At 40.8% G+C, this 18,723-nt stretch overlaps 1 protein-coding gene across 1 annotated transcript in view; it reads right to left on the bottom strand.

Moving 5' to 3' along the window:
* Positions 1 to 8,621: 8,621 nt before the first annotated feature.
* LOC134587315 (sulfotransferase 6B1-like) overlaps positions 8,622 to 18,723 on the bottom strand; it is a 32,486-nt gene continuing 22,384 nt past the window's right edge. Inside the window, exons 2-7 of the mRNA XM_063443602.1 lie at positions 18,543 to 18,652; positions 18,318 to 18,407; positions 17,006 to 17,132; positions 12,929 to 13,023; positions 9,649 to 9,805; positions 8,622 to 8,806 (exon numbers count right to left, since the gene is read on the bottom strand). Of these exons, the coding sequence (XP_063299672.1) occupies positions 8,679 to 8,806; positions 9,649 to 9,805; positions 12,929 to 13,023; positions 17,006 to 17,132; positions 18,318 to 18,407; positions 18,543 to 18,652 (707 nt within the window). The 3' untranslated portion in view covers positions 8,622 to 8,678. The remainder of the gene's footprint in view (positions 8,807 to 9,648; positions 9,806 to 12,928; positions 13,024 to 17,005; positions 17,133 to 18,317; positions 18,408 to 18,542; positions 18,653 to 18,723) is intronic.

The following is an 18,723-nucleotide window of genomic DNA, read 5'->3' as shown; positions in this document are numbered from 1 at the left end:
TGACTGCAATAGCTTTATAGATAGGAAAAGCTGTTATTATGCCCCATGGCTGGAAAATGCTCCTAAGGGACAGTTCATGAGAATTCGCCGTAATTGTACGGATATAAAATTATATGAGGATCAGTCTTTAGTGATTAAAAATGATTTTTTATTATTATTTATTTATTAAAATGTCCCTGTGGCCTCATGTACGTGGGTCGTACCACGAGAGCCTTACATATTCGAATTAGAGAACATATCTGTAATATACAGAAAGGTTTTATAAACCACAGTGTGTCCAACCATTTTAAATCCCATCACAATCAAGATCCCAGGGGTTTATTTTTCATAGGCTTGAAAAAAGTAGAACGGAACTGGAGGGGAGGGGATTTTGTTAATACGATAGGAAGGATTGAAATGGAGTGGATTTTTAAGATGAATACTGTAACGGACCGTTTCAGCATACAAGGGGAAAAATGCGTTTAGGCGATAATCCCCTTTTCCATAGACAGGCACAGCTACTGCAGAACATCAGAACTCACGAGCTGGATACGAAATAACACTCCGAACTGGAACAGCTGAACAAGAAAAGCATACAATCGGCTTACACTCTTGGCAGTCAGCTTACAATCCCATTCCCCCAAAGACCGAGACGACACATCGCTTTGAGGGTTAAGCAAGAACTCAAGACTGGGACACCCAGTCTGGCTTTTATTACCAACAAGTACATACAGGACACTCCCAGGGGGAGGATGAAATTAACCAATCACATGGATGTACCTCCCACACATTTCCTCCCCTTAGATTAACACTTAACACAATTATACTGTACACCTTTTTCCCCAATTCCTGGATGTACCCCAAATACATATGCTACACCTCCAAAACAGGTATCCCCTGATAGCCCTTATTCAGGGGGACAACATATGCAAGAATCAGCCCATTCGGATAAATGGTTCAGGAGTTATGGAACTTTAAAGTATTGACCGACCGCATGGGTAAAGTATCCGAAATCAGTTCCATGCATTTTGGCCCTGCGGTCGGTCACAAACAAGGGAATGAAAACAGGCGAATTGCCTGTGTTATAGAGCCTGGAGAGGGTTAGAATGAATTCCCTTGTTTGTGGGGTTCTTTCTACCGAACGGCGGGTCATTCGGTAGTTTCCATACGAATTTCTGGAAGTATGGAGGTCTCAGCGGTGTTTGCCTAGTCAAGTGTCCGATTTTAGTTCCAGACACTCGACGGCAAAACACCGCTGTTCGGTAGTTTAAGATGGCCGCCGCCACGTGGTTGTTTCCTGAATGGCGGCCACCCAGAGGACACAGAACACATTACATGATTGCCAATTACCCGTTTGCAACATTGTTGCAAACGGTAATTGGAGGCACACTTAGTCCTGGGTGGTCTGGTTGTTCGGTAGTTTCCTCAATACAATGAATGGAGTGATTCTACCGAACAATCAGATGAATGCTGTACACATATATAACCCAGGTTAACTGCATACAAAAATACATACATGACATGAAAGTATTAAAGGCAGGATTACTGTACTACGCTCCACAGTCTTAAAGGGACAGTAGTCCCAAAATGTCCATTGCTGATTTTAAAGGGCCAGTAGCAGCAATACAAATTAGTACATGCCCAAATATAGTCTTTAAAGTGCAATATGTCCAGGGGCCATAGTCAGCGGGCAGGAGGCTAGCAGCCCGGCCTCTCCAGTTCACAGTGGCGAAGCTGGTTTCGCCACATTTCTCCCCTTTGTCAATTAGACTAACAGGGTACCTGACTTTCTGCCGGTCAGTGCCCTGGTTAGTCCAGCAACCCACCCACGAAACAGAAATAACAGAGCAGCCCACCCACACTAACCGGTTACTACATCTGGGTGAGGAAGGATTTTGTCCAAGTTCTGGTGTTTCACCACTGCTGGGTGGGAGACGGGTAGGCTGCCTTGGTGGGTTGCTGAGGGGGCAGAGACCAGCGGTACTCTGTCCTGTTGCCAGCCCTACCACGGGAGTAGTCTGGTGGGCGCCTGGTTGCTGGAGACTGGCTGTCTCCCCTTTAGGTGCACAGCTCGACTGCCGGAGGGGGAGACCGACTGTCTCCCCTTTGGATCCATCACACTGAGGCTGGGGAACAGGACCGACCGTCCCTATCCCTTGTGCTGTAAGTGCAGAGACTACGGTCCCATCTGCACAGTTGTGGGGCTTAACATCTCCCCTTGGTGGATTAGGTTGCCGTGGGAGAGAGGGTGTAACAAGTTCCTCTCTCTGGATGGCAAACTGCCGCTGGGGAGAAAGGATGGCACCTTCTGCTCCCTGAGGTACACACTGCCGCTGGGGAGGAAGGACGCTGCTCTCCTCTCCCTTCACCTCACACTGCCTTCCTGGCACATCACTTTGTTGCTGGGGGGCAGGAACAACAACCTCTGCCCCCTGTAACTCAGCCTGCCGCTGGGGAGGATGGACGACACCATCAGCTCCCGGAGACACACACTGCCGCTGGGGAGGGAGGACGCTGCTCTCCTCTCCCTTTACTTCACACTGCCTTCCTGGCATATCACTCTTCTGCTGGGGGGCAGGAACAACAACCTCTGCCCCCTGTAACTCAGCCTGCTGCTGGGGAGGAAGGACGACACCTTCATCTCCCTGGGACACACACTGCCGCTGGGGAGGAAGGACGGCACCTTCAGCTCCCTGAGGTACAATCTGCCGCTGGGGAGGAAGGACGACACCTTCACCTCCCTGGGGTACACACTGCCGCTGGGGAGGAAGGACGACACCTTCATCTCCCTGGGGTTGCTCACAGGACCAGTCTATGAGGACCCCTACTTCGGGTTCTTCCTGCCGCCTCAGGGGGGGGCGGCTAACCTCCTCGGATGCAGCCTCTACTCTGCTGCTGTACCACTCTTCCTGCTCATCATACTCTTCGTCCATCTTTGAGTTTTGCTCAGCCATGACCTGGTTCCAGATCCCCTGGAATGTGTCCATGGATATATAACCCCCATACTGGGCCACTTGCTGCCTCACCTTGGCCATAAAATCATCTTCAGCGTCAGAGCCTTCCATACTTGTCTGCTCCAAGTCGCTGGATACCTCTGCTACCTCGGGTACTGCTGGTTGCTGTTGGGCGGGAGGACCGGTTGTCTCTTCCCAGGCCTCATTGATGAGTCGCAGGTAATCCCCCTCCAGGTTCCATTCCTGGTTAACCAAATATCGTAGGTCTGCCTCGAGGTCAATAGCGCCAAAGAGACCCAGCATGTTCTCTCGGATGCCGTACAGGTCCCAAAAACGATAGTCGGTATCTTCCCCAAAGTCCTCGTCACCACTATTATTCCAAAATCGACCGGGGCCAGTGTAATCTCCGCCTTCTGGGAACTCATACTCTGCGATCCTGGGGACACACTGAGCCGCGTACCACTGTAGCGCCTGGTATGCGTCGTCGAGCACCAGTTCTGCGTATACTAGAATCTCGAGTCTAGTCACCCACTTTTCTGTGGTCTGTTTTCTCAGGAGGGGCATCCGCTCTGCCATTCTAGCCAGAATTCGCTGCCTTCTGCTGCGGCGCTGATCCCCTCGTGAATACTGTACTTCCTCTAGGGCTTCGTCCCACAATTTGGCTCTGACAGTCTCTCTGTACATCAACATGTTCTCCTCTGAGACTGCTCCAGACTCCAGGACGTAATCGTCCAATCTAACTTGAAACTTCTCCTCCATTTTCTGAGTTCCTTTGTAGATAGGGTCGCTGTACGGATACTAGCGTTGCCCTCAATTTGTAATCCAAAAAATGGTGTTGTCTGTAGCTGTCCCTCTGGTTGTAGGAACGATCCCGCCGCTTGCCACCAATTGTAACGGACCGTTTCAGCATACAAGGGGAAAAATGCGTTTAGGCGATAATCCCCTTTTCCATAGACAGGCACAGCTACTGCAGAACATCAGAACTCACGAGCTGGATACGAAATAACACTCCGAACTGGAACAGCTGAACAAGAAAAGCATACAATCGGCTTACACTCTTGGCAGTCAGCTTACAATCCCATTCCCCCAAAGACCGAGACGACACATCGCTTTGAGGGTTAAGCAAGAACTCAAGACTGGGACACCCAGTCTGGCTTTTATTACCAACAAGTACATACAGGACACTCCCAGGGGGAGGATGAAATTAACCAATCACATGGATGTACCTCCCACACATTTCCTCCCCTTAGATTAACACTTAACACAATTATACTGTACACCTTTTTCCCCAATTCCTGGATGTACCCCAAATACATATGCTACACCTCCAAAACAGGTATCCCCTGATAGCCCTTATTCAGGGGGACAACATATGCAAGAATCAGCCCATTCGGATAAATGGTTCAGGAGTTATGGAACTTTAAAGTATTGACCGACCGCATGGGTAAAGTATCCGAAATCAGTTCCATGCATTTTGGCCCTGCGGTCGGTCACAAACAAGGGAATGAAAACAGGCGAATTGCCTGTGTTATAGAGCCTGGAGAGGGTTAGAATGAATTCCCTTGTTTGTGGGGTTCTTTCTACCGAACGGCGGGTCATTCGGTAGTTTCCATACGAATTTCTGGAAGTATGGAGGTCTCAGCGGTGTTTGCCTAGTCAAGTGTCCGATTTTAGTTCCAGACACTCGACGGCAAAACACCGCTGTTCGGTAGTTTAAGATGGCCGCCGCCACGTGGTTGTTTCCTGAATGGCGGCCACCCAGAGGACACAGAACACATTACATGATTGCCAATTACCCGTTTGCAACATTGTTGCAAACGGTAATTGGAGGCACACTTAGTCCTGGGTGGTCTGGTTGTTCGGTAGTTTCCTCAATACAATGAATGGAGTGATTCTACCGAACAATCAGATGAATGCTGTACACATATATAACCCAGGTTAACTGCATACAAAAATACATACATGACATGAAAGTATTAAAGGCAGGATTACTGTACTACGCTCCACAGTCTTAAAGGGACAGTAGTCCCAAAATGTCCATTGCTGATTTTAAAGGGCCAGTAGCAGCAATACAAATTAGTACATGCCCAAATATAGTCTTTAAAGTGCAATATGTCCAGGGGCCATAGTCAGCGGGCAGGAGGCTAGCAGCCCGGCCTCTCCAGTTCACAGTGGCGAAGCTGGTTTCGCCACAAATACTTTGTTACCTTACGGCTTGAATGCCGATTTTGAGTTCTTGTAGTTTTTATATGCATTTCTATAATCGACTTGTCTTCCCCCTTAAATAAGTTTATATGTTATAAAGTTGTCTCCCCCTTTAACCCCTTAAGGACCAAACTTCTGGAATACAAGGGAATCATGACATGTCACACATGTCATGTGTCCTTAAGGGGTTAAATACGTGCATATGTCATATAGTTATTACATTATTTTAGAGCCTTTTATGTATTATCAAGACATTTTTTAAATCATCGCATTTCTATATTGAGTAGATGGAATTCCCTCATTGTGGTGGGATGTAATGTCAGTATGTGTTTTTACTGGTTTTCTCCTAGTATGTTTTTTGTTCGTATATATTCTAAACTATTGATGAGAATTTCTTCTATATAAACTGAACACGCCTGTAAGATTAATACAAAAGATCATGAGGACGTATGGATTCAGATATCCTCCTGCATTTACGATGTATGTTCCATATGAAATCCCGTCTTTCAGATGACATCACTATTCCATATTGAGTCTTGACCCGCAAGGATTCATAGGTGGAATTTATGGCGTGCATTACGGACAGAACTTTGAGTGATAGTTCTGGTCTGAATATGCAGCTGCCGTCACATAGAGGCTTGGAACACTTACGCATTACCGATAGGAGGATGATTACGTGGAACAATCACACAATCACACACATCTGCAAATAATTTCACAATTCATTCAACTATAAAACTGGAAGCTGGCTGACCATGGATTATCAATTTTTTTATCCAGCTGAGGAAGCTACATCGGTAGCGAAACACGTCCTGGGACTTTTTATAGACATTTGTCTTTTCTTAAATTACTGTATGTTTATTTTATTTTAATTTTTATATGTTCTAATAAATTAATTATTTTCAACATACATCCTGGTTGCCGGATACACTTGATTAAGGGAGTGCAGTCCCAAACTGCACAGCGTGCTACTATAGAGCCACAGGGGCCCCCCCTCCGCCCCCTGTTCCTTCCTCTTTTTTTTCTTTTTCCCCTTCCCCTTCCTCTCCCTACATCTAACCTGCTCTCTATTTTTTAGACAGCTGCTCTACTTCTAATTTTTCTCTCTCACCTTACTATATTTTTCCACCTTTCTTAGTCTCGTCTTTTTCTTTGTGTTAATTTTCTTATCTTTCTTGTTTCTTGCACCCCTCCCTTCTGGACTCTCCATGAGAGGTGGAGTTAATGTTACACCTTTATCAGACCCGGAGACGCGGTTGGACGAGCAATGTAATCCATGAGTAAGTTAAGCATTGATGGAGACTGGTAACTCGGCCTAACTGCCGCGCCGGTCGCACTCTATACCACCTCACTATCAGCAGCGGTAGCCTTGGGCAATGGCAAATGATAGGCACGTGATGACGAGTTACATGTATATTGTATGGGCGGGAACACTGGATGTATTGTATCGAAATTTACCCTGACGATGTTCTGGGCCTTTCCCAGGGTCTGCAAGCCTCTTCTTAAGTAAATTTTTAACGTTGGAGGTGAGAATGCCTATACTTGACACAAAGGACTTTGGTCCTGTCCATGTATGGAAAGCTACATGCTATCCAACTCAACATTAACTGACCGTGTCGTATTCCTTTATTGTTCCTTTCTTTGTTATAATCTAAAAATTGTGCTGTGTCCACCTGTTATTCTGTTGAATATTGTAAATTGCACTCAGAAGCTGGTGTAGCTTTGAGTAAATGTTGGTGATGCATGCACGACAAAAAGAAAGAATTTAAAAATAAAAATTAAAAAAAAGAGCCACAGGGGCTCTGGGTTTGTAAGTATAAATTTTACTTACAACTTTCTATGGAAATTTTATAACAGTGCTATACTGTTGTGGCTTTATTTCTTACCAACCCTAGGAAGGACCACCTAATCCGTGTTAAAGGGGGGGGGGGGGGGATCGCCCATACAGCCATCCACACCGGAGCTGGGTTTATAGCTCCAAGCTTGTGAGTGTTATGTATCTATTTATAAGTTATATCTAATATATATATGATTTACACTATGTACATTGTTTCTTTTGTACCTTCAGAATTTGTATACCAGTGATATTTAAAGACTTCCGAATTGACACATCTTTGTTACATCAGGTTATACGAGGTAAATTGTTACCTTTTACATAAGCGCCTCACTATTTGTATTTTATTATTATTATATTATTATTTATATAGCGCCATCAAATTCCGCAGCGCTTTACAATGGGTGGATGAACAGACATGTAGTTGTAACCAGACAAGTTGGACACACAGGAACAGAGGGGTTGAGGGCCCTGCTCAATGAGCTTACATGCTAGAGGGAGTGGGGTAAAATGACACAAAAAGGTAAGGATAGTATTAGACTAGTGACAGTTGCAGAAGAGGACATGGACAACGTATCTCATCGTTCTGCAAATGATGGCTCAGACAGTTAGTTTACCCTTTACCAGTTGGGTTCCAATTGGTCACTCTCCCCAAAAGTAGTGTTATAATTGTTAATTTTTAATGTCAGACCCCCTCCCCCTTTTCCCATTCTCCCTCCCCTCCCTTCTATCCCTGTTTGATTTCCTTGTAGTTGATCATCTTTTACACACCCTCCTGTGGATCTTAGTTTATGAGGATCTGATTAGAATTGCAATCCCTGATAATTATCTGATGTCAATGCTCAGCTAGCATAAATAACAATAAATAAGCGATAATGACAGACTGTACAATGTTTGACTCTTGTGTTTCCTGTACTCTTAACTGTTACCTCTGAATATAAAAAAGATTGTCCAAAAAATTATAGTTGTGCTATCGAGGTAAGATAGAAGAAACAAAATACTTTGCTTCTTTTTCTTTGAGTGCAGTTGCAAACTTATTATAAATGACCTAAAGAATTTACAAGGAGCAATGACGGCTTACTTATACTATACATTTAAATGGATTATACAAGTAAAATATCTTATGGGTTTTAAAATTCTCAAACGTTGAGTCTCTAAAATCTCTGTCATGTTTCAACATTTGTGCCAATGTCTGGTAATATGATAATGTAGAAATGTTGCAGATCTTACTGCAAGGTTGTGTTTAACAAAATGCAGTTATTACATGTATTTAAAGGACCACTCTAGGCACCCAGACCTCAAAATGCTGGTTCATACACTTTCAATTATTGAGACATGAAAAAAATCTGATTGTTTATGCCATTTTATTGTGCATGTACGGATGGACCATGTTGAGTATATTATTTAGATTTTTTGTAGTTGTTCCACTAATATGTTTTCTAATCTCCGTGATAGTTTTTCATGTGAGCACAGAGAATACATCAGTATGTACTACTTCTTTTTCGGGAACATCTTATTACCAATAATGTGACGGTTTTATTTTCATATGAGAAAATATACCAAAGCAGAATTTCATTATTTGTGAATTTTCAGATTTTTTTTTCACATAACCTAAATCTAAAACAAAGAATTTTCTCCTGCAAAATGAATAATTTAAAGATGGATAAATGTTTATTGATTATTTTCAGTTCATATTTTTGCGTGTATTATTTGCAATGTATGTTATACTGCAGCAATTCTCCTAGTTTTGTTCCTGCTAAGCACTCTTCAAATTTTGCATCAATTTGCTGGTTCTGATCTTCTGAGAAGTATTGTTTCCAGTCTCCCACATCACCTAAAAATAACATAGCAGATTTATCAACAAAGGCCCCTTTTATTTTAAAACACAAAGGCTATATTAGCCCTGTAGTCAACGGAGAGATACATTTCATAACTGTTTAAAGTGACACTCCACCTAGAACTGAACTTGCTTAAGCATCTGTCCTTACTATGTTCCACCAGGTACATTCAGGAGCTATTGCAACAACTTGGTACCTCAGTGTTCCTTGCCTAGCAGCCTGAACATCAAGTGGTATCTCACAACCACTTGATGGAGTACTAAAAATCTCTACCAACCTCATACTCAAACACTAGACAAGGCTTAATGAAGCGATTAAACCACTCATTTATTTAACAAGAGACAGGATATTTATACAGCCCTGGAGCTAGTCTGTTGTGGATGTGCTAAATAGCTGAGTCAGCTGCTATGTGTTTACTAAGGGTGTAGCCTTAAAGTAGGGCGTCATTGAGTTTTGCTTCTAACTGAAATCGTTCTATAATGGGTAGTGATAACCAAGGATATTGTAATTTGATTATGGTATGTAAAAGTTGATGTTTCACTTTCCACTATATATGTGTATTTTTAGGCTGAGGAATATATCCTCAGATGGATCATCTAGTCCAGATGAGCCTCCATGCCAGGTGAACTGCCGTATGTTGACTACCCCAAAACAAGTCTTGCAAATCCCATATTTCCATAAATAATGAGACTAGGACTAGTTGTAATCTTCCAGAGTTATGTAATCCTACAGAGTAATAATAGTGATGTGCATATTCTTTATATAAGGTTTGAGGAATGTGTTAACATTAAAACACTACATTTTTTTTTTTTTATATATTTTAGGACAACTAGCATACCTTTCCTGAAAATAACTGGTCCAAATTTCCCGTGAGTTTCTCCTGATTTCTCCTTCATGGACTTGAATGAGGCTCCATTGGCTATATTTTTAACCTGCTCCTCAGTCAGAGGGAACCCAAAGAACTCTGCAATCTTCTTTATTGAGACTTCCAAGTCCTACATACAATAGGAGACAAGGGATTTATTCATAACAAAATGTATCATTTCTATTACACACCTTGAATTTAGTTTTATTTCGTTTCAACAAATTGAGTTTTGTTAAGAACATTTTACCTTTTTAAGAGACACCTATTATTTCTTATTGGTAATTACTGAAGGTGGCGGTCACAAAGTTGCAAAGTATCAATTTATATCTTAGTAGATATCTACTAAACAGCTGAAATAAAAGTCCTAATATCCTATCCTCATGAAAACAAATTGATCTGATTAGTTACGGATCCATTGGTTTTCGTTTAGTTTACAGTTTCCGACGATTTGGAGACATTCAGACATTTCCGAATAAGCTAAAATTAAGCCAAAATTTGATTTGTGACAAAATGAATTGCATTTCGCAATTATAGAAAGGGGATATGAGAAATAAGGTAAAGAAAGCCCTGCTTAAGCGTACTTACAGTCTATGAGTATTTGGGACATTTATATTATTAGTTGAGATGGATTTATACGGTTAGTTGTCTTGCCCAGGGGGCATTCACTGGTGAGTATAAAGCTATACTAGCTCAACAAAATTTAAAATAAAAGTTACATACTAAATTTTTATCTGTTATAGTTAAAAGATATTCAAATCAAGAATGATATGAGAGCAATTCGAAAAAAGATATCTTTACAAACTCAGCAGAGAACATTCTATAGTAAATGAAAATGTTAGATTCCAGGTACACCCAAGGGCTTGGTAAGTTATGGGCCAGTTTGATAAATGTGAAACATGTCATCAGGGTAATCTTAGTACAAGTAACAATTTAGTAAATAACTACAAGAGTGTTGACATTTAACCCAATGACAACAAAACAAGTCCAATATATCTCACGATATTGAAAAATCTATAAAAAATATGCTCCCCATCATCAGTAACAAGCCACCAAAAACATGTGAGGATGTCGTGTCTACATATCTACATGATACAACAGAACTTCTAAATACATTAAAGCCAATAGGAACACTGGTAGTTCCACTTTCAGATTGTTGCCTGCAAAGGTTCTTTATAAATAATATACAGTAAACAAACACCATAGCACACTGTATTTATCAGAAATACTCTTTATTGGTACAATAATAGTCTTTAAGACTATATACAAATGCTCATGAAAGTAGAAATACTTATGTACTCACTAGATCACAAGTGTTATCTTTAAACGACTGCGCCAAGACTGTGCCAAGAGAATTGAGAACGATTGGCACAATCTTTTAAAGGTAGCACTTATAATCTATATTGTAGTACATTTTCTAATTTAAGCCATAATAATTTCTGCATTCATTAGCATTGGATGCGGTTTTATCTTTAAATCTTCTTAACCCCTTAAGGACACAACTGCAGAAATAAAAGGGAATCATGACGGAATATTGCAGTCATGTGTCCTTAAAGGGTTAAAGACCTCTTGTATATACATTTTATGCCTATTTTAGTACCATTAAAGAGCATTTTGATAAATGAGGTGTGCTATGGTGATTATGTTGGAAATGAATGCTAGATCTTTACGTTGAGCACTCATGACATTTATTTAGTTGCCCTGATTTATTTTTATTTTTTATTAATAATTGCAATATCATTGACATATTTGGAATAGCTCGGCATCTATAGTGCCAATATCACATCTTTATGGAAGTTACAACAGTGGTACTTTTTATCTGGTAATCTTTAATCTTTTTCACTTGCTTCCTACCTGTGTTTCTACAGCAAACTGTTTAAGCGCAATCTGACAGTGTTTGTCACTAAACTGGGATGTGTTTGGAATGTACCAGACAATTTTAGTCCAAAATAGATTAATTGAAAAGTAATCTCTATGATCCAAAATTTGGATTTTCTAGTGCATAACCATGCGACTATTAAACAAATTGCTAGGCATGGCAGGCCAACAGTGCATCTCATGGTGGTGAAAAAAGATACTCTGTTTTTGAGCTAATTCTGGTGTCTCGTGGACCCCATATATGTGACATGTATACTATTTATTGTGGGGGTATTGGGCTACAACTGCCAAACACAGACTAAAATTTGCTCTGTGGGATTGAAACTCCACTGATCAGCCACAACATTAAAACCGGTGCCTATTATCATGTTGGTCCCAATTGTGATGCCAAAACATCTCTTTGTCATGTTCCTAAAATCATTCCAGAACTATTTTTGCAGTGTGGCAGGGTGCATTATCCTGCTGAAAGAGGCCACTGACATCAGAACACCACTGCCATAAAGATAATATATGTGGTCTGCAACAATCTCTAGTTAGGTGGTACATGTCAAAGTAACATCCACATGAATGCCAGGACCCAAGATTTACCAGCAGAACATTGCTGAGAGCATAACACTGCCTCCGCAGGCCTGCCTTTTTTTCCCATAGTGCATTCTGCTGCCATTTCTTCTCTAGGTAAATTATGCACACAAGTCTGGCCATCTACCTGATCTAAAAGGGATCATTCATCAGACCAGGCAACATTCTTTCACTGCTACATGGTACAGTTCTGATGTTCACATCCACATTGAAGGACCATTGTGCAATGGTCAGGGATCATCTTGCGCACTCTGACCGGTTGGCAGCTGCACAACCCCATAGACAGCAACCTGCAATGCGCTGCATAATCTGACACATTTCTATCATGGCCATCATTGCATGTTTTAACAATTTGAGCTACAGTAGCTTCCTTGCTACACTGATGGTTGGTACGAACTACTGCATACTGGGAACACGCCACAAGACTTGCTGTTTTGGAGATACTCTTCAGTCATCTAGCCATCACTATTTGGCCATTGTCAAAGTCATTCAGTTCTTTTTGCTTGCCTATTTTTCCTGCTTCCAACACATGAAATTCATGAACTGACTGTTCACTTTCTGCCTCCCATTGACATGTGCCATTGTAACGATAATCAATGTTATTCACTTCACCTGTTGGTGGTTTTAATGTTGTGGCTTATCAGTGTATATCTTCCTGGTATGCTTTCTCCTGGAGATGTGCTAAATCCGAATGCATGATGGAAATAAAATGCTTAAAGTGGTGAATTGTATGACATAATATAATCTATTATTAGCCAGCCCTAATACATGGTATATTTATTGACCATATTCAACTTACCGCTTTCATCTGTTCAAATGTCAGCAATAAAACTCTGCTTTCATCAATGTACTTGTTCCATTCAACAGCATGATCAAAATATGACCCATACATAACTAAAATGATATAAAACATTTTTTTTAGTGAAGTTGCAAAGTGAAGGGCCTGGAAATATATTATTAGCACATAAAAATCATCCTTAATATTTTCATAACAGAACCAGTAGTGACCTGTGATTTATTAGTTACTAAATTCTGACCTAATGTAAAATAAAATGTAAGAAGTATATGTAAGCAATATTTTGCAATAAATAACAGACCACACAATAAACACAGACACAGTTTATTTATATTTCAATAGGCTAGGCCAGGGGTAGGCAACCTACGGCACTAGGGCCATGCACGGCACTCGAGGTGCCTTTGCACGGCACTCAAGGCTACAAGAGCCAAACAGGCTCTGGCCTGTCAGGAGTCCCAATGAAACTTCAGATATCTATAATATGAAAAGGTGGTGATGGACAATCCTCAATTTATGCATTGGAGCACATAGAAGAAGTGATCTCAGATCACTTCCTCCCAGCACTTATGAATGGTAATCCACACTGCAGTAAAGCAGCCCACAGCTTCCTGTTGCAGCTTCTGTCCTTGAGCTGTACCTGGCCAGCCTGGTCCTCACTGGAACCCAGGGAAGCCTCAGAGCTGCAGAATAACCCTCCCCTCATACAAATAATACAAACACACACACAGTCCGCACAAACACACCACCACCAACAATCCACATACATGCACACAACCCCACATGCAGCCTCTCACATGCAATACCCCAAACAGCCCCACACATACACACACTACCAAATACACAATGTGACATATCCATCCACACAAAATTCCACAAGCAGCCCCCATACACAGCTCAAATTCATAGGTATTATACATGATACCAAAAACTATTAATGAACATATACAATATAATAGCTCATATACGCACAAATACAATGATACAAAGCAACTGCAGTATAAATAACACAAGCAGTATATGGCAACATGCACACCTCAATTTAAAGAAATAGGACTGACACGCTATGGGACATCACAATCATATTTTGGCACAGTGCTGCTAAAAGGTTGCCTACCCCTGGGCTAGGCCATGGTGTTTATTTAAAGCTTAAAAGGGGCATACCACCATAACTTGATAGCGGTAACATATTTACATAACCCTTTAACTTTACTTCCAAAACTTTTAACTTTCTCCATCACTTAATTGCCAGTCAGTCATAGCTAACCTGCCCGCCTTTTATATACAACCATTTAACACATATCCTTCCTCAGAATTTGAACCTGAGGATGACTTTGCCCCAATGCGGTCTAACACCGCAACATTAATTATAAATAAAGTTATCAAATAAGGGAGGGAGGGCGCCCATCCGCGCTTCTCCTGACTTTGACACAGCTGACAGGAATTGCGCTTGTGCCATCACTTTTTATGCTTACCTGGCTTCCCGCTCCTTACTCGCTCACGGCCTGCAACCAATCCTCAACCAGCTCTTGTCCCCAGCAACAAGCTGTGTCACCAAATCTGCCCAGCTACCTGTCCCACTCTGCCCAACAACTTAACCAGCGATAATGAATTTTACTTGACTTTCTCTAACTGTAAAACCAGGGCAGCTTAACCCTTTATTGCCACCATGTCACAATGCGTAATGCCTGTGGCATCTTTTATTTTTCATTCCAAACCTGGATGAAAATATTCAGCATCAATATATTTTTGCTGTGTTTCTGATATTAGTGCAACCAAGTCTAATCACCTCTTGAAGTCACCTCTGTCTCTCAAACTGAATTACAACATTCCTAGATAACAGTAGATATTATACACAATTTTAGCAGGGAAATGTAGAATTTTTTGAGGGACAATAAATGAATTCACAAGCTGTATGGAAATATACAACAGAGTTTGAATGCAAGACTTTTTCCAGTGTTGATTTCTTTTGTTTCACAAAGCCATGTTACAGCGCTTGATTCCAGATAGCTGCTCATCGTATTCAGAGCACCATCAGGTGAAGCTTGTCCATGGGATCACTTGGGACAGTGCCCCACCATTTTATATGTGGGGCTGGGGAATAAATATTTCCATCAGTTTAGAAACACTAAGATCCTTCTTCTGGAGGGGAAGGTGGTAAGCCAAAAAGAGAGCCCAATAGCAGGCCTGAGATATTATATATATATATATATATTTCAAGTATTTTTATTGTCATCGCAATTTATGTATGGGTACTGAACATATTACAATGCAGGTAGGTGGTTGCCTTCGCAGAGGCGTGAATATAGAGGTTGCTGATAGCATAGAGGCAAGCTTTGTATGGTTTGACCATAATAACATGTGGTTGCCTGCGCAGAGGCGTATATATCGTGATAATCAAGCTTTGACAAATTAAGTATATCTTAGGCTTTGCAGAGTTAGTTGCATCAAAAAGGTTAAGCAGAGTGAATGATGTTGTATTCTGGTAGTGTTGCCAATTATGTTTGATGCGTTGAATCTGTGGTGTAATAGTATATGGTGCTGTAGCCAGGCTATTACGTATGTGCTAATAGTCTACCTATACTACGTGTGCACTTGTGTATAGCTGTATGCTCAACTGTCATTTGCACCTCAAGATTGCTGCACAATATGAATATCTATCTATCTGTGGATCATGCGAGCTAAGCTGTACTCTGTTGTTTAATGTTAGCGGTCTTACGAATCCGTGGGCTGTCTGATCGGCCCTTAGCTATGCGGCACGTCAATGTATTAATATATTGACAAGAAAAACTCATGGTAGCAATTAGAAACATCTTGTTAAGTCCTTGCTGCCAGGTCAAATGTTCATCGATCCGTATTTCCTTGCACATTTATAACCAAAATGAACATCTAAACTAGCATATTAAATTAAGTGCATTATTACTACCTAGTCTATTACAACTCTTACATGTAGAATGAATGAATGCTTATGAAAGAAAAATTTATAATAAAACTTTAAACAATACGGGAGCTGGGTTGTCCTTAGTATCTGAGCTTTCAGCAGGATGAGTCCTTTATGTTGTCGAGTTAGGATGGGCCATCCACACCCGCGGGCATCTCTGCAACGGGTCACCCTCTTGTGCCCCCACCCTGGGCAGACTCCAGTCTGTCGGTAGGTAGATCCTTGGCACCGTGGGCACTCGGTTACTTGGGCAGTCCAACTTATTTGGTTCAGATGGTGTCAAGCCTGTGTGGCAGCAAACAGGTGAGGAGTACAAGCGGGTCTTGCCTACAGTCAAGCATGGTGGTGAGAGTGTTATGGTCTGGCCCAGCATGAGTGCTGCTGGCACTGGTGAGCTACAGTTCATTGAGGGAACCATGAATGCCAACACTTACTGTGTCATACTGAAGCAGAGCATGATCCCCTCTCTTCAGAGACTGGGATGCAGGGCAGTATTCCAACATGATAATGACCCCAAACACACCTCCAAGACGACCACTGCCTTGTTAAAGAAGCTGAAGGTAAAGATGATGGACTGGCCAAGCATGTCTCCAGACCTAAACCCTATTGAGCATCTATGGGGCATCCTCAAATGGAAGGTGGGGGAGTGCAAGGTCTCTAACATCCACCAGTTCCTTGATGTGGTCATGGAAGAGTGGAAGAGGACCCCAGTGGAGATCTGTGAAGCTCTGGTAAACTCTATGCCCATGAGGGTTAAGGCAGTGCTGGAAAATAATGGTGGCCACACAAAATATTGACACTTTGGGCCCAATTTGGACATTTCCACTTAGGGGGTGTACTCACTTTTGTTGCCAACGGTTTAGACATTAATGGCTGTATGTTGAGTTATTTTGAGGGAACAGCAAATTTACACTGTTATACAGGCTGTACACTTACTACTTTACATTGTAGCAGAGACTCATTTCTTCACTGTTGGCTCATGAAAATATATAAAATAATATAATATATATATATATATATATATATATATATATATTTATTTTTTTACAAAAATGTAAGGGGTGTACTCACTTTTGTGAGATACTGTATCTTTCAGAACTACATTATACACACCAAAACACCAGAAATTGAGTATAAATTACCTTTTCCACTTAAAAAATCTGGAAAAAAATTATCAAATGAACTATAGTTGGGAAGCATTGGGTTGTTGTTATAGAAATGAAAAAGTGACACAGCTGTGTCTTTGGGATTGCGAAACACAACCAGCATCTACAAAACACAAACATAAGTTAAATCAGATTTAAGCACAATGTCACAGTGTGGTAAAGCATTATCCAGTTATGTAAAATCTTTAGACTTAATGACTAAGGAATTATACTTTTGGCTCTGTCAGATTTAGATTGATTGTTCTGAATCATATATTCGTTCGTTTTTTTGCTAAACCAGAAGCTATCTGGAATTAAGCAGTGAACTTTAATAATTTAGCTTTAAAGCTGATAAAATATATAATTGGACAATTTTTCAGCTCAGTTAATTTTGACAAAAAGTCTCCGGTCAATTCATGCATTTATAGCTTAGTTTTAGTATATAATAAAAAATATCAATAAAAATGTTAATAAACTACTGAGCTATAAAACCACAGCTTATATCCAAATGTGAATAACAGAATATTCGTATATTGCTACTTTAATGCACTGTTCTCTTCTTCATTTCACCACATGAGGGAACTAGACCGTCCTCGCACTATTGCCACTTCAGCAAGCTAAATTAGTGTTCCCTGGAGTGTTTGGAAAGTTCCTTGGAGTGTTCCTTTCATAAATTCTTAAAAATCTAGACCATTCCTTTGGGTCCTGGAGTCCACATCAGAGAACCATATTACAGTTACTATGCGTTGCAGGATAGACAGAATGCCTGAGTGCTTATATACTCATACGATATTAAAGAACAAGATGCATATGCCTGCACACTCACTCCCAAGGTATCATAGGAAGTGTTGTACCACTTCTGATCCCAGTAAATGTTTTGTTTATTGGGCTGAGTCAAGGAGGAAATGTACTACTCTACAGAAACCTAGGCATGACATATATATATACAATGTATTACTGTACATTTTCCATAGACATTTATATTCTAATGGAATTGTATTTAAAACATTTTATTTACTGTTTAGATTTGACTTCCCACCTATTACTATTAACCATTCATTGCCACCTTGGGGTGCATCAAAACTAATCTATACTGTGACATTCTCTTACTGGTTCAGGTTTGGGCAAGACAATGGAATCATATTTTCTCAGGAGAAATATCAGGCATGTACTTTATAAGGTTTACAGTGCATGCAGGTCGTGTCCTTGTTGGCACCTAAATGCATCTCAATCTCGATACCAATACCTTATATTACTAATCTTAACCAGTCATCAAATTTACTGAAATATAAGAATTTTAATAAATTACCTTTGTCTTCTTTTTGAAGCAAGATTTGGGTATTAGATCATAATTTAAATGTGTTGCTATTAGTCTAGGTGAAGACTCTTCCTTCAGTTTCTGTAAGGTAAAGAAAAACATGTGAATTGCCCCTTTTTAACCCCACTTCCTCCAACTCCCTCCTGTCCTGATTGGCAAGAAATCTAATATACATGCATATGCATCATATTTTGTTTTGCTGATTGGCATACAAACCTCAAATTTGTTGGGAGCTCCAAACTCTAGCAGTGGGATCACTCCTGGTGGAGTTTTATTATAAGTCGCATGTATCATGTCTTTTAGCAAATGCACAGCCCAATTCGATCCTGTGAATAGATAGGAGGGGATATTACATGTAAATATATATATATATTTTATTTTATTCCAATTTTATTGG

This window comes from Pelobates fuscus, chromosome 2 (assembly GCF_036172605.1).
Source record: "Pelobates fuscus isolate aPelFus1 chromosome 2, aPelFus1.pri, whole genome shotgun sequence".
NCBI lineage: Eukaryota > Metazoa > Chordata > Amphibia > Anura > Pelobatidae > Pelobates > Pelobates fuscus.
This window is presented reverse-complemented; position numbering and strand designations above follow the sequence as displayed.